At 34.7% G+C, this 16,010-nt stretch overlaps 1 protein-coding gene across 3 annotated transcripts in view; it reads right to left on the minus strand.

Moving 5' to 3' along the window:
- CERT1 (ceramide transporter 1) overlaps positions 1–16,010 on the minus strand; it is a 132,452-nt gene that overhangs the window by 77,349 nt on the left and 39,093 nt on the right. For all 3 annotated transcript variants that reach the window (XM_024732779.1, XM_024732780.1, XM_024732778.1), the window contains one exon: positions 12,824–12,940. In XM_024732779.1, the coding sequence (XP_024588547.1) occupies positions 12,824–12,940 (117 nt within the window). The remainder of the gene's footprint in view (positions 1–12,823; positions 12,941–16,010) is intronic.

Below are 16,010 nucleotides of genomic sequence, written 5' to 3' on the forward strand. Positions count from 1 at the left end.
GTGCCTAGAGCCTGTGCTCTGCAACAAGAGAAGCCACCGCAACGAGAAGCCCGTGCACTGCAAACGAAGAGTAGCCCCTGCTCGCTGCAACTAGAGAAGAGCCTGCACAGCAATGAAGACCCAATGCAGCCAAAAAATAAATAAATAAATAAATAGATTTTTATTTTTAAAAAACACTATTTATTCAGAAGAGCAACACTAATAATGTATCAGATGAGGAAAGGTTCAACCTACAACGTTTTCCAGAAATTGCAGTACCTCATGAATCAAAGAAATTTTAAAATATATTTAAGAAAATGGTATTATAAAAGATTTTATCCATTTCTAACTGCTTAGAACCCAGCAGCAATACAGTTAACTTCACTGAGTAGAACATTTGCTTACCCTCAAGATACTTTTCTCAAATCATACTGGAATGTTTCCTAGTCATTCTTGTACCATAATTTAAAAACCAGTAACAAATAAAATACTTCCTTTGAAGGTCATTTATGGACCTTAGTTGCGGACCTTAGTTGGTTATTCGTTTTGCATTTTCTTCTAATAAGCATGAGGTAAGCTTTCCTTTACAGAAATATCTAAATAAGCAGTGTTGTAGTGATATGAGGCTGGAAGGGTTAACCAAGGCCTTATTGCACACCCTATTAAGTGTTAAAAGAATGCTAGGGGGGTAAAAGAAAATAAGACACTGCCTATGGAAATCCAAAGTACTAAAAAAATGCCCAAATACAAGATGATACTGTAGAAGTAGAGAGTTAACAATAGCTGCCTCTACTCTCCTTGATTTCAGAGCTTCCTCTTTCTTACAGTTTTAATTTAGGGTTTTGAACTCCATGACACATTGTTTTATCTATAGGAGAAATTAAAGTAGACTTATCAGGAAGCTACGAGTACAGCCTCTGCACCAAAAGCTTTTTAAGAATCCAATCCGTGATACAAAAGATACAAAGTTAGTTATATAAACTAACTTTGGCACTCTGAAACTCAGTCTTATCTTTTTTTTTAATCCTTCCCCCTTAAGTCCAATTGTCATTTCTTAATGACATTAAAATGGAGGTAATGGGCTTCCGTGGTGGCGCAGTGGTTGAGAGTCCGCCTGCCGATGCAGGGGACACAGGTTCGTGCCCCGGTCCGGGAGGATCCCACATGCCGCGGAGCGGCTGGGCCCGTGAGCCATGGCCGCTGAGCCTGCGTGTCCGGAGCCTGTGCTCCTCAACAGGAGAGGCCACAGCGGTGAGAGCCCTGCGTACCGCAAAAAAACCAACCAACCAACCAAACAAACAAAAACAAAATGGAGGTAAGAAATAACTAGATAAATCAAATGAGGCTGTATAAAGGAAGACTGCTAAGCGATTTTTCCACCCTAGCTTTAGAAGGTGAAACTAAAGGATAAGGGAGATCTTTCTTGTTTTGCTTTGAGAGGAGGGCTGATGAAAGAGTTGAGCAATTTTACATGGATATTTGATATATAAATTTCAGAGAGCCACCCTGGATAAATTATAACACCAATACCAATAGTAAAAGCTAATACTTAGGATACTTACTTTGTGCCAGGCATGATGCTAGTGCTTTAAGTGCATTATCTCACTTAATCCTTTCAATAGTCTAAGTAAAATGGGCACTAATATTATACCCATTTATAGGTAATTTTACATAATGAGTCATGCAAATGATAAGTAAGGGAGCCAGGATTTAATTCCAGATTCAAGGGCCCATGATGTTAATCATTACTATGTTGCTTCAACATCCAGAGACTTTGCTTATACTTCTCTCAAATCTGTCCCTTTCTCTATTTTCCCACTGCCATTTTCTAGTTACGGTTACCTAGTATCTCATTTGGATAAATCCTCCAGATTTCTAACTACTTTTAGTCTTGTTCCTCTTGAAATCCTTTCTAGTGTAGCCAGAGTGGTCCTTTAAAAACAGACATCTGATTCTTCACTTTCTGTTTTAAATCCTATTTGGCTCCATATTTCTCCTTGGATCAAGTCCATACACTGCTTATAGGTCCCTGTTAGAGGTAGAAGTACAATTAAACTAAACTACTATCAGCCTCCATATTCACTTATTATCCATTATTTAAAATGTGTTGTATTAGCACTGTTGTAATGAAGTCTTTTGTTCTAGCATCTGTTTGTTGTAAGGAAATATCTGTCTTGAAATAGTAGAACTTGAAGAAATAGACAAAGTTATAAGAAATGTGCTTTATAGTGAAGAAATCTTTAATAATATTTTGTAATATTTATATTACATCATAAGTGCTTAATAAGTGTTAGCTACCATTCCTTCTTCACCTTCCCACAAAGGCAGGATATTCCTTTATATCTCTACTCCAGAAACACTTATATAGAGGAAAATAAATGTAAAAAGAAGCTAGCAGCAGATGTAACAAAATACCAACACTGCTCATTAACTTTCTTAATTTATGATTTGTCCTAGAGAAAAGGGCCAATGTAAATATATTTTCTTTTAGAAGGAAGTTTCATAGGCACAAAATAAAAAGGTCATAATCCCATTCTTTTTATCTAATTGCAAAGAGACGACAGTGGCAAAACAATTAATATTACTTTTTGAGGCTCCCTTAAATGTCCCAATAAGAGAAAAAACAGGTTTAATATGTATCAGTGGTACACGCAGGACTGCTGAAACGTTAAGATGGTATTTGGCTAGGGGACTTGAACCATTAATTCTTTCCTGCAAGGATCCTAAAAGAAACAGATGCACATAAAAAAATGGTCAGTAAATGAACATTCTTAATTATTCTGGGGCTTTGGTCCCACACTTAAATTTTCTATAATTCCTTTCTTAGGGGGTAAGGGAGGAACGGAGATCTATTTCAAACATGAAAAGATACCCATAACTTACTGTTGAGTGAAGGAAAAGCTACAAAGCAGTATGGTCTCTTTTATGTAAAACTCTAAGGCATACATGTAAAGAAATATTTGGAAGGAATCTTTACCAAGGATGAACAGTGGTCATTTCTATGTGGCCTAAATTTTCACTTTCTTTTTTATAGTTTTCAGTATTGTCTATATTGTTTGAATTTTATTACAGTAATCATATATCACCTCTACAAAAATAAAAACAAAAAAATAAAGTCACAGAATACATGTTTAATCTATCTCACTTAGAAAGGGCTAAAAAATTAATAATGCCGGTAAAGATGCAGTGAAAGGAAGATCTGCACATTCTGCAGATGGAATGTAGATCAGCACAATCTTTCTAGAAAATAATCTGGCAACATATATCAAAAATGCTTGTATCCTTAAGCCTAGCAATTCTACTTCTGATAATCTATTATGAGGACACAGTTAAACTACAGGAAAATATGTAGGAAGGCATTAAATACTAAATGCAAAAAAAAAAAATTGAAACAATCTAAAGGTCTTATAATAAGCAAATGAGTACCAAAATGATAATACAATGAAATATTAATAAAGCTGTGTTATATGGACAAAATGATGTTAGATTTTTTAAAAAACAGGATATAAACTTGTTATTTCCATAATATTTTAGGGGTAAAATGTACAGAGAATAAGAAGGAAATACACCAAAAAGAAGAATAATTGTCTTGGTTATAAGACTGATGGTAGTTTTGTATTTTTTTTCCTTATAATTAACAAAAATTACTTTTAAAAACCAGTGCAAAAACCAATGAAATCTAATCAATAAAACTACTTGCAGGAATGGTTTTAAAAGACTTGCTAAGAATTTTTAGATCTAACTGTATGGGGAAGATTCTTCTTTTAAGGAGGCAGACTGATGATTTATTTTTTAGTATTCAACTACGCATCCATGAGAAAAAGCTGAAATTAACTAGAAAGGGGGGGGTGTATTACAAAAAATTGAGGTTGCTGTTCTTGGAATGTTACCACTCACTGATCAATGTTCTCATAATCCATTCAATTTCATTTTTATGCAAAATAGGAATAACACTTGCAGTGAAAGACTTCCAGGAGAATTAAATGATAACAGTGCCTAATTACTCATCTATCCCTGTACAGTTCAAAGGGGTACTACTGAAGAGAACTAGGCTAGGGTATGAACAGTGATACAAGCATTCTTGCCAATGATCCTGTCTTGTCTGTCAAGAATGTGAACTTGCTATATGACTAAAAAATGACAGAATTTTTTTTTTTTTTTTCGGCACGTGGGCCTCTCACTGTTGTGGCCTCTCCCGCTGCGGAGCACAGGCTCCGGACGCGCAGGCTCAGCGGCCATGGCTCACGGGCCGAGCCGCTCCGCGGCATGTGGGATCTTCCCGAACCGGGGCACGAACCCGTGTCCCCTGCTTCCGCAGGCGGACTCTCAACCACTGCGCCACCAGGGAAGCCCCCAGAATTTTTTTCAGTATAACATTTTAACCTGTAGAACATTATTTACTTTGCTACCTATTCTTACGATTCTTAACCCAATGCTGTCTTTCATACCTCAATACCAAACCAGCCCAGAATATTTACCAGGCAATAAAGACAACAGAAGCAAAATCATTTTTAAGCTATTAGCTAAAAAGATGTGTTTGGTGAAAAAGAGCAGTTTTGTGTTCCTTGATACTTTTTTTTTTTTTTTTTCCTTGATACTTTTAAGAAACATTTTCTCCCAGCTAATGTCCAATATACTCAGCAAGTAAAATTAGAAAATAGTTTCCACTGCTGTCAATATGCGTAAGCCATGCCACCCACCATTACTTTTCCACATCAGATATAGAAAAAGCAGAATCCCATCTGTCCTGGTGACTGTCAGAAATCTTCCCTCCTGATTAAATAAAAATTCAAATACAATACTGAAACACTGTTTAAAAATAAGAAAAAGGACTTCTATAGCACACAGCCTCATTTTCTTTAATATTTTCTATAGTAACAATATGGAACAGTTATTCAACTCTAGATTAACTGTCTTTTTTAAAAATTTCTTATCTAAAGAAACATTCTGCAAGCAAATTACAGACTAATAAAAGAGAAATCAGCTGAACATCTAGTAATATTTACCTAAATTGTTAGTAGCAAATATGTGGTAAGCATTACAAAAACTTGCAAGTTTGGTAAACTCTATACAAAATTATAGAATACCTTTTCAGAACATTTTATTTGAATAATTGCCAATCCCACTCTATCCTTTAAGTACAAGTAAATATACAATTCATTATAATTGGACCTAGGGTGGCCAATAGTAACCTGGAGTAAAAAGGCAATCGGGTTTTCTCAAGACATTTACTTTAGGAAATGCCAAGAGATCAGGGCAGATAGCGGCAGGAGTTGAAGCCGAAAAGAAGCCGAAAGTAGGAAAAGGTCATGACAAAGCAAGGAAAAACAAACTAAGTAGGATGGGAGAGCAAAACACAGATAAACAGGAGTCATGAAAGAGAGAAGAAATAACAGAATGAAACTAAGCTACATTAACTGTAGGTGCGGGCAGGTGATTGAGTAACTGAGTTTTGTTAACAATAAAAGCACTCAGAAACAAGTGTACAGTTTCAGCTTTCTTTGCAGGTAAGGCATTATAAATTTTCTTGGTTCCTGGCAATATTCCCATTTTTCAAGGTAACATGGGTTGGCCTGTACCCCCTGTACCCTAAAAAGCTTAACTAAAAATGGATGAACCTATGACATCAATACTTGTGAGATGTTTTCAAACTTTCAATACTCACTTGATCTAGACAGACAACTATGCTCAGCTTTAGTAGATTCTACGAAATTGTTTCACCAGTTTACACCTGTTGTACCACAGCCTCACCAACACTTGGTGTTACATCTTTTTATTTTTTAAGCCGCTCAGATGGGCATATGCTGGCATCACTGCTTTAAATTTGCAGTGGTGACTAATGACATCACCCTGATGGCTAATGACACTGACTACCGTTTCATATGTTCATTACCCATTTGGATATCTGCTTTATGAAGTGCCAGATCAAGACTTTTGGCCTTTTTTTTTAAAATTGTGCTGTGTAAACTTTTCTTGTTGACTTGTAAGACTCTCCCTACCTTTCTGACATCAAATGTTGTCAAATTATTTGTCCTCAACTAACCACACAGTTAATATGATTAGCTACCTAAATATCTTTATTCACTGTTCCATGTAAAATCCTGATTCTTCCTTTACTATCTTGGTAAAAGATAAACACCTTCCTCAGATAAAAGAACCTGGCTGAAAAGTACAAATTAGTGACATTTATTCCCTCTTTTTAAGATGATATACTTCATTAAGTATTTAGGCGACGTATGGAAGGACAAATGCAAATGTTGGCTCAGGTGAATTCAGCTTTTGCATACAACAAAATTGTAGGCAACAGAAACTAAAAAAGTTATTTTAAAAGCCCTTGACAGTAGAATTATTTTTATTCCCAGAACGCTAAGAATATAAGTTAATACCATGTTTTCTTTCTTGATTTCACCAACCTTTAAAATCATGGTAGTATGACACTATCTACATTTAGGTGTTAAAAAAAATTTACTAACCATGTATGGATTACTGCAAGCAATTTAGCAATTAACTCCCACTGTTAGAAACTAACCAAATTTCTTATCTTGAGAGAAACATCCGGAGACATAATGAAGGTTTTTTGCTGGTTAATAAAGTTCAATTGTGATACCACCTACTTGGGTTTTTCTACAACTTATTTGAGAAAATGGCAAAGGCCTGACTACTCCGGCAGCTAGTTACTGGATTTTCACTTCCCTTAAAAATTAAAATTCTTGAATGTAAAGGAAAAGTAAAATTTGATTCCATCTTCATCCCTTCATCACTGCAGTAATGATGAAAATAATGTAAAAGAAAAATTGGTTCTAGTCCACTGACCCCATGAAATTACTTATATAAAGTATACACTAAAAAATAGTAGTTTTAAGCCTTTGCCAATTAATCAGATTCAAAACTGCAAAGCTAAGTTTACATGATAATCATTTATAAAGCAGACAAGTATAGAAAGAACCTCTAGAATCTGTTAAGAAATTTTTCCAGTATTATAGTTGGCTAAAAATGGCAAACGGGGGACCTCGCTGGTGGTCCAGTGGTTAAGACTCCAAGCTTCCACTGCAGAGGGTGCAGGTTTGATTCCTGGTTGGGAACTAAGATCCTGCATGCCACACATCGTGCGGTCAAAAAAAAAAAAAAAAAGGCAAACAGAGATAGGATGACTTTATATGACTTTGATATTTAAAAAGTGCTAAGAAGAAACAGGTATATTCTGCCACCTACCTATTTAAAAATACTTTTCTAATAAGTTTATGTCAAATTTAAGACAAAAACAAGTAAGGTGTCAAATAAGCAGAAACTGCTCCTAAAAGTAAAGAAAAAGCACCAAGATCAAGCTGACCCTGACACACCACAGGAAAAAGAAAACTCATTATGGCAAATAGCAAGACAATTTTAAAAAGATCTTTAAAGTGAGTCTTGGGCATTGTTTAGGTTGCTCAACTGTGACAATCTTTTTCCACATAATTTCCTGGACAGAAATCCCTTAACTTCTCAGGCTGAGAATAAACCTTTCTTCTGAAAGTAATAAAATGGAGCTTCACATATGAATTAGTGGGCCTTCACAAAGGAACAAATGCATATACATTAAATTGCAAAACAACTGCCTGTAGATTCTCACCAAAGAAAATCAACATCTGTAAAAATTACCTGGATTCTTCCTCCCTAAATTGTGTATTTTCCTATGACTCCTTTTATATCAGATACTTTCCAAAATATGGGGAATATGGGTGGTCCATGACCACCAAAATTTCAGGGTCTACTAAGGTTGCTCCCTTATGGAAATAAGGGAATGTCATGATTACCACAAACTCTGTCAGAGCCAAAAAACTTAACTTTTCAACAAGATTCTTATATCTGCTAGTGCAAGGAGAGCCTTCCTGCTAGTTTTTTTTTTTTTTTTTTGAGGGATGGGGTGGTGAAGTGGAGGAGCCTATTTCTGTCACGGTAAGAAGAAACTGTGTTTACTCAAAATCACACACATTGCAACTGTAGAAGATTCCAGGAGTAATCCTGTAATTCTTTTAAATAGCATCAACAGATGGTTTATCATATTTCCTTTATTAACTAATTACGCAGAAAACGCTCACAGAAGCCCTTAAATAATACATAGATACATCTTTACTAGAAATATATTAACTTATCCAAATAAAAAATAACCATCTTAACTTCACATTCATACAGCTCTTTGTTTTCAAATAATTTTCACAAACAAAATCTCGTTCAACTTCAAAGACAACATGGCAGATGGCTAAGAGATTAAAAAAAAAAAGCACACCCTGTCTTTAAAGATTTATTTAGTGTTGTCTCAAATCCTAAGGAGAAATGCAGAATATGAATGGATTCCACATAACAAAGCCAGCACACTACTGTAAATAAAATTACTGGTCTGGTATACATATGACCTTTTCCGTATTTTAAATTAAAATAGAATCTTTGAATTTAACAATGACCTCAGAAATACCTTTCTTCCACAGGGACTACTTGTCTAATGTCACAGTGAACTATACAATTTCTAATATATTGAGAAAATTTAAATCATAGAATCATCTTTTTAAAACTTCGCTTGTACTGAGCAAGTTATGCTGGAATGAATACCAAGGAGGACAAAACAACAGAGCTAGACAAAGAACATAGAACCCTAGTGTATTTCTGTTAGTGATCATTCTAACACCAACCATGAAGATAAAAGGGTGAAAAAAAAAAAACCTCCCAAAATTACACATTTCCCTCATAAAACCTGTTTTACAATACTGTAAGTTATTTCAACTGGAAAATTTATGTGTCCAATGCTGTGCTAATTCCTACATAGAAGTTGTAACTCTGAGCCTTTATGGTCCAAAACGAACACCAGAGATATGAAGAAAATAAAAAAAATATATGAACCTTGTGACTGAAGAAGCCCATGAGTTAAGTCAACAAAATATATTTCCCATGAATACATACTTATAGGATTGGCAGAAGTGCTTGCTGGATAAAAGCTCTGGTTCTCAGGTCATACAGACCTGGGTCTGAATGCTGGCTCCTTCACTAATTAGCAGTTTAACCTTGGACAAATTACTTAACCTCTCTATGTCTCAATTTCCTAATCAGTAAAAACAGAACAATAATGTTAACCTCATAAGATTGTGAGAGTAAAATGAGATAAAGTGTATAGTGTTTATCACTATATCTGGCACACTCTAATCCTCAAAAAAGTTTATCATCATCATCACCTCTACCATATTATTATTGTTGAAGAGGTTCTATAAAATATTTAGAACTCCTGGTATGTATGTATGTATGTGAAACTGACTGATATATAAAGGTTATTATAATGAGCATAACAGCTTCCTGGAAACAAAAGAATAGAAACCTCCAATTTCTCCAGCTAAAACCTATCAGGGAAGCCCTAACAAAGGCCTAATAGCAAAGGCAATGAGGGACTATGTGATGACATGAGAAGAGAAAAAGACAGGTCCGCTGTTCCAAGTGTCCTGTCTGGCCATCATAAGGACAGGTGGTGCCATGGAAGTAACTCTGAATTGAAGTGAGTGAGGTGGAATGATGGGAATATTACACAATATTATACAATATTCTTGATTTATCACAATTTGGTTATTTTGCTTGCTTGTTTGTTTTTTGTGGGGAGATGTGTGGGGGGGTATATACTGCATTATGGTCATCTCTTCTCCTTTAAGTAATCTACCAAGGTCACACAACTATTATGTAATAGTGCCAGGATTTAACCCCATGTGTCAGGCACCAGTATCCAGTGCTTAAACACTACAATAAAACGTTGTTACGGCAATCCACGGGCAGAAAGATGTGTTCATATTTATCTTGTATATATATGGTAGCAGAACTCAGATGACACACTCTAACCTGCAGGAGGTGAGCCTATGGGAATTATTTTCAAACATTCTGCCAATGGTAACTGATAGAAAGCACAATCAACATAAAATTGAATCCTAGGTAGCCACTAGCCAAAAAGTAGTATAATCTCTGGCAAGTTACTTAAGTTTAATCTAAGCCTGTTTCCTTGTCTGTAAAACAATATTTCCCTCATCTCTCAGGATAGTAGACAGAAAATAAAGCACATGAAGTACACAATACAATAATTAGTACTTGGTGACCCTCAATAAACAGCAGCTCCTATCACCATCATCATCATCATGCCTTAACAATTTGATTTTAATTTTGAATATCAATATAAGAATGCTTGCTTAAATAGTAAAATTACTAAACTTAGGTTCCACATTAATAGTCTTAAGTGATTTTGAAGAATGAATCAGGATGCACCTCCTCACTACCTCCCTGTTCCTGATCTATGGGGGGAAAAAAAAAAAGAAAACTTTGCTGGTTATGTTTAGTGATAGCTCTTGAATTTTCTCCCTCCTATGTTAGTTTAAGAACTCAATTTATTTTTAGAATTCAAATTCAATTTAAATTTTCACTGATATGTTGTTTAATTGGTACATATCACATGTTTTACATTAAAATTAAATAAGTACTAATAAGAATAACAATTAACAATGATTTCTCCTTGTCTATGAATAAACCATATTTAGAAATCAGAAAGCTTATACAATGTATCTGGAACGCTGTTGTTGAACCTATTCTCTAAACTTAAATTCACCAAAAATCTGTTATCGAGCATTAAGTCACAATACTCTGAGGGAGACCCAAAGATTATATTCTATCCATTATTCAAGGGTGCGAAGAAATCAATGATATGGAAGAAATATATGCTTTATGCATCATTCTACATCCAAGGAGAAAAAATAAAACGAGAACCTGCAAAGATTCCTGAATCAGCTTTACTAAGAAGAATGAGCAAAATAACATACGCTTAATTAAAACAGAGAAAGCTAGCATTAAGCCTTTAAAGGTCATCTCAGATATAAACATATAAATTAGTTCTACTTAATAATGTCTTTAATCACTAGGAAGAGGGCTGGCCCTGATTAACTACACAAAATAGGCCACTCTCCTTATATGCACATTTAGCAACTCTCATTGAATGTAGAACTCTTCATCCATAAAAAACATGGTATAATTTTAGTGAATTTAGTTGTGACTCCCAAAACCCTTTCTTTTTCCACTGTGTCATAAATGGGAAAAGGCATCAGCCACTCTGGTAAGTAACCTTACATATATTATTTCATGTGTTCTTAAACACATTTAGAAGAAGTGAATTGTCAGGCAAGGTCACATATGTCATACATGGCAGAGGCTGCAGTGTCTTGTATCCAAGTAAGCCCAGCTCCAAAGCACTGAGATTCTGGAATTCTAGTTCATCTCTCTTTTATTTATTTATTTTTATTTTAAATTTTTATTTAACTACAGTTGACTTACAATATTGTATTAATTCAGCTATACAGCTTCAGATTCTTTTCCATTACAGGTTATTATGAGATACTGAATATAGTTCCCAGTGCTATACAGTAAATCTCTGTTGTTTATTTTATATATAGTGGTGTATATCTGTTAATCCCATACTCCTAATTTATCCCTCCCCCTCTCCTTTCCCCACTGGTCATCATAAGTTGTTTTCTATGTCTGTGAGTCTGTGTTTCGTAAGTAAGTTCATTTGTATCTTCTTTTTAGATTTCACATATAAGTGATATCATAAAATATTTGTCTTCCTCTATCTGACTTCCTTCACTTAGTATGATTATCTCTAGGTCCATCCATATTGCTGCGAATGGCAATATTTCATTCTTTTTATGGCTGAGTAATATTCCATTGTATATATATACCACATCTTCTTTATCCACTCATCTGTTGATGGACATTTATGTTGCTTCCATGTCTTAGCTATCGGCTCATCACTTTTAAATAAAAGAAAACTGTTTCTCATTTTTAGACTGTTTTCTGAGGTAATAATATCAAGATAACTAAGATTCACAAAATGTTTTAAAGCAATATAACTCTAAAGCTAAAACAAGGAGAAAAAGAAAGCATTACACAGTCAGATTTCTTTAGGCTGGGAAAAATTCATAATCAAGAAATAAAAGCCAATGCATGATTAATATCAAGAAGAATGTGCCTGTAGTATCCCAGGTCAGACTGGTTTTTCTTGTTGTGTTTCTGTGTGTAGATGTTTTGTGCCTGTTAAATAACCAAAACAGGTGTTTCAACTAAACTCTGTGAAACCCAAATGAACAAGTACAGACAAGTATATGAACAAGTCCAAAGTTTTCTTAAGCCACAATCAGGAGTGGCATGGTGAATTTATAACTTTCCCTATTCCTTGTTTTACCATGATATACTGAATTTGCTAATAATGCATACTTATTAATATCATGTATTTCTTTAGTCTACTTACCAATTATTCATAGCAGAAGTCAAAAACTAGCTTTAAATTACAAGAATATGGCTCATACATTTAGGTAAGGAAGACTTTCTCAAGGTTTACTAGAAAATTTCATATTTACAAAAATTTAACAATTTACAAATGTTTATACTAAGAATATACCCAAATGGTTACAAATGACAACAAAAATTAACACTGAAGCTTTCAAATATTAGGATTTTAAAATTTGATGTTATTTTAAGAATCCTTTTATCCAGATCATATAAAAGGCATTCACTATGAAGCAAACCCTAAATATAAAAACCAAATTTGTTTTATATAAAAGGGCATATTTTGTTTTAATAACAATTAAAAATACTTATCACAGAAAATTCCCTTAGTGTAACTCAAGTGTTAGAAATAAAATTATTTCAAAAATTTACATCTGTACCACTTTAATCTTTACCACAATCATGTTCAACTTTTCAGGAACATATATACATCTCAAAGTTATTTTAAAGGAGTTACCACCAGTCTCTTGCCTAGGTCTCTACGGACAGGTAAACATTGGAGACCCACCTTGTGCTGTTCAATGGCATCTATCCACTGCTGTCTGTGATCTGGATCCTGAGCCCGAAGATACCAAACACTATCATTTACACTAATATCAAAGCGACATTCATCAAAATCATGAGGCTGTGGACAAAAAGGAGAAAAAAAGCAAAGTTAATTATATTCTTAGAAGTGCTACACCCTACAGCAAAAACATGAACTTACCCATTCTAGCTGGTGGGAGATTCTTGTTATTCTTTTATTTTTCTACTCAAATAATTATTTTGAAGATATTTCAAATAAAGAGCACAAGGGCATAGTTACCAAAAACTAAGTTTCATTCACTATTCCCACAAGTGAGTTGACACATAAACTACAAACATATTAAAAAAAAAAGATATTTTTCAAATTCTTTGAGTTAGTTTAGTGAGAATACTACTGAAAGCACAATTTTAAAAAGGGCCAAAGTAAGTTTTATGAAAGACGCTTACTAATTTTTTTCCTGCCTCCATTATTCAAAAGTAAATTCTCATCATCAATAGTTTTATTTCATTACATTTGATAAACAAGATATTTTTATAACATTAACAGTTCCTCCCAAGTATTTCAAATTAACTTCTAGGTTTTTACACATCTTGGATCGCAACAGCCAGGAGAGCTTCCAGTGAAAAGCAAAAATAAAATGAACTTTACATCAGACCTATGTTAGATAGCTAGAGGAAACTGCTTCCATCAAAATGTAAACATTAGTAAAAATGTCAACTATTTGGTTCAGCGTTTCACATTCTTCATAAGAATATATAAAATAAATATTTTATATACTTGTTTTTCCACCAATGAATAAGTTCAAATATGACAGGATCTATTTCACAAATACCACCACTTCTTCTACTGGATAAAGCACAATCAATTTCCTCTCCTGTGAACAATCTTAGCCTTAGAGGACAGAGAATCCTCTCTGGTCAATGTAACAATAAACTTATTTGCTGAACACAATCTACATACTGTGTTTACTCTTTCCCCCTTTGACAGCATCAATCTTTTATCTCCTTATCAGTTTAACAAAAACAATATGAGATAATTCCACAATGTCTTTAGCCTATGAAACAATTTCTCTTTTAAGATTAAGACAACAATTCATGATTCTGACTGGCTGAAGGATACAAGTTAAACTTTCTGAATCACTATGTGATGGGCATCATAGTTAGGACTACAGTGAGAGATAGAGTGTGCTACAGAGAAAAAAGGAAAAAACAAGACAATGCATACCCCACTTCAATAATTATGAACACAGAAATACATAAAATACAACATTTAACACTCATAAATATAATGACTATAAATTTAACTGAAAGCCAAATATTCTTAAATCTTAAGAATGGAATCCAGTTATTGAGAAAAGCTTCCTGGAGGAAGGGAAGCATATATACTATCTGAAGAACTAAGTAAACAATTTATCTGATCAGTCTACTGTTCTAAAAAGCAGAGAGGTTTTTAAATTTTTACTTCATAATGATTATTATATTTCTAGTGACTATTCCTAAAAATGTTTATTTTATATTATGTTCAATATTCTCATTAAAGCTTTAGAAAATAAAAAGAAGTAATACATATAACAGTCGTCCCTTGTTTTTTGCAGGGGACTGTTTCGAGGGCTCCCCTCGGATACCAAAATTTCAGATGCCTAAGTCCCTTATATAAATGGCTCAGTACAGTCAGCCCTCCTTATCTGCAGATGCTGAGCCAGTGGATATGGAGGGCCGCCTATAGTTAGAAATTTACTAGTTTCTCCAGCAAATACTTTTTCCAGCTTTTATACCTTCAAAATTTCCTCACAATCTTCCAGAGAGCCCAATGCCACATTTTAAATATTCCTAAAAACAGGAACCTGCTATTAAGCCTTCTCTGGGTGTGAGTGACTTAATAAAACCTGAAATCAACATAAGTAAACTTTGCCATTACTAAATCTGTTAAGTATATCAATTATGATTTCTTCTCTCTATGTTTCAAAGTTTCGATATATGGAGAACTTTAAGCTTTTAATAGATAAAGTTATACATAGGAATGGAATAAAATGACAGTCTACAAATCTAGAATTAAAGAATTTGAAAATTTCATTTGAATGTCATACATTTATGAGATGCAATATCTCAATATCTGCTCAAAGAGACAGAGTTGGCAGAAAGTGTACACAAAGTAGCCATTTCTACCATCAACAATCTGAGAGATAGGTGGCAGAGAAAAGAGATGTACCAATTTTCAGGTGATAGGGAGTTTGTGAATAACACAGAAGGCTTGAATCCCTAAAAAGTGAATAAGTGTAGGAAGCTAAGTCTACAAGGCAAAAGAAATGACAGATTTGTTGAGGCGTGTTTAGGGGGATAAATCAAAGTCTAGACAATAAAGCTTACATCATGTCTCAACACACACACACAACCCCCTTAAACACATAATACAACAGTCTCCCTTTACCTAAGAGGAATACATTCCAAGACCCCCAGTGGATACCTGAAACCACAGATAGTACCAAACCCTATAGATACAGCTTACCCATAAACGATACTGCGATTAGGGACGTGGACCCTCTGCACAGTAGAAAGCCCAAGCGTCTTACAGTCAGTCCTCTGCATCTGGGGCTCACCAACCTTGGATTCAACTACTCTTGGATTGGGTAGTACTGTAAGTAGTATTTACTACTGAAAAAATTCCGAGTATAAGTGGACCTGTGCAGTTCAAACCTTCGTTGTTCAAGGGTCAACTGTACTATGTATTTTCCTATACAGGTATTAATGAGCAGGAAGTATATACAGCATGGATATACTGGACAAAGGAATGCGCCACGCCCTGGTAGGGACAGAGCAGCACATAAGAGTTTTCATTATGCTACTTAAAATAACATACAATTTAAAACTTATGAATTGTTTATTTCTGGAATCTTCCATTTAATACTTTCAGACCTTGAAGGTAACTAAAACTGCAGAAATCAAAACTGCTGATAAGGGCTTCCCTGGTGGTGCAGTGGTTAAGAGTCCGCCTGCTGATGCGGGAGACGTGGGTTCGTGCCCCAGTCTGGGAAGATCCCACATGCCGCGGAGCGGCTGGGCCCGTGAGCCGTGGCCGCTGAGCCTGCGCGTCCGGAGTCTGTGCTCCGCAACGGGAGAGGCCACAACAGTGAGGAGCCCGCGTACCAAAAAAAAAAAAAAAAAAAAAAAAA

Source organism: Neophocaena asiaeorientalis, unplaced genomic scaffold, assembly GCF_003031525.2.
Source record: "Neophocaena asiaeorientalis asiaeorientalis breed wild unplaced genomic scaffold, Neophocaena_asiaeorientalis_V1.1 scaffold515, whole genome shotgun sequence".
Classification (NCBI taxonomy): domain Eukaryota; kingdom Metazoa; phylum Chordata; class Mammalia; order Artiodactyla; family Phocoenidae; genus Neophocaena; species Neophocaena asiaeorientalis.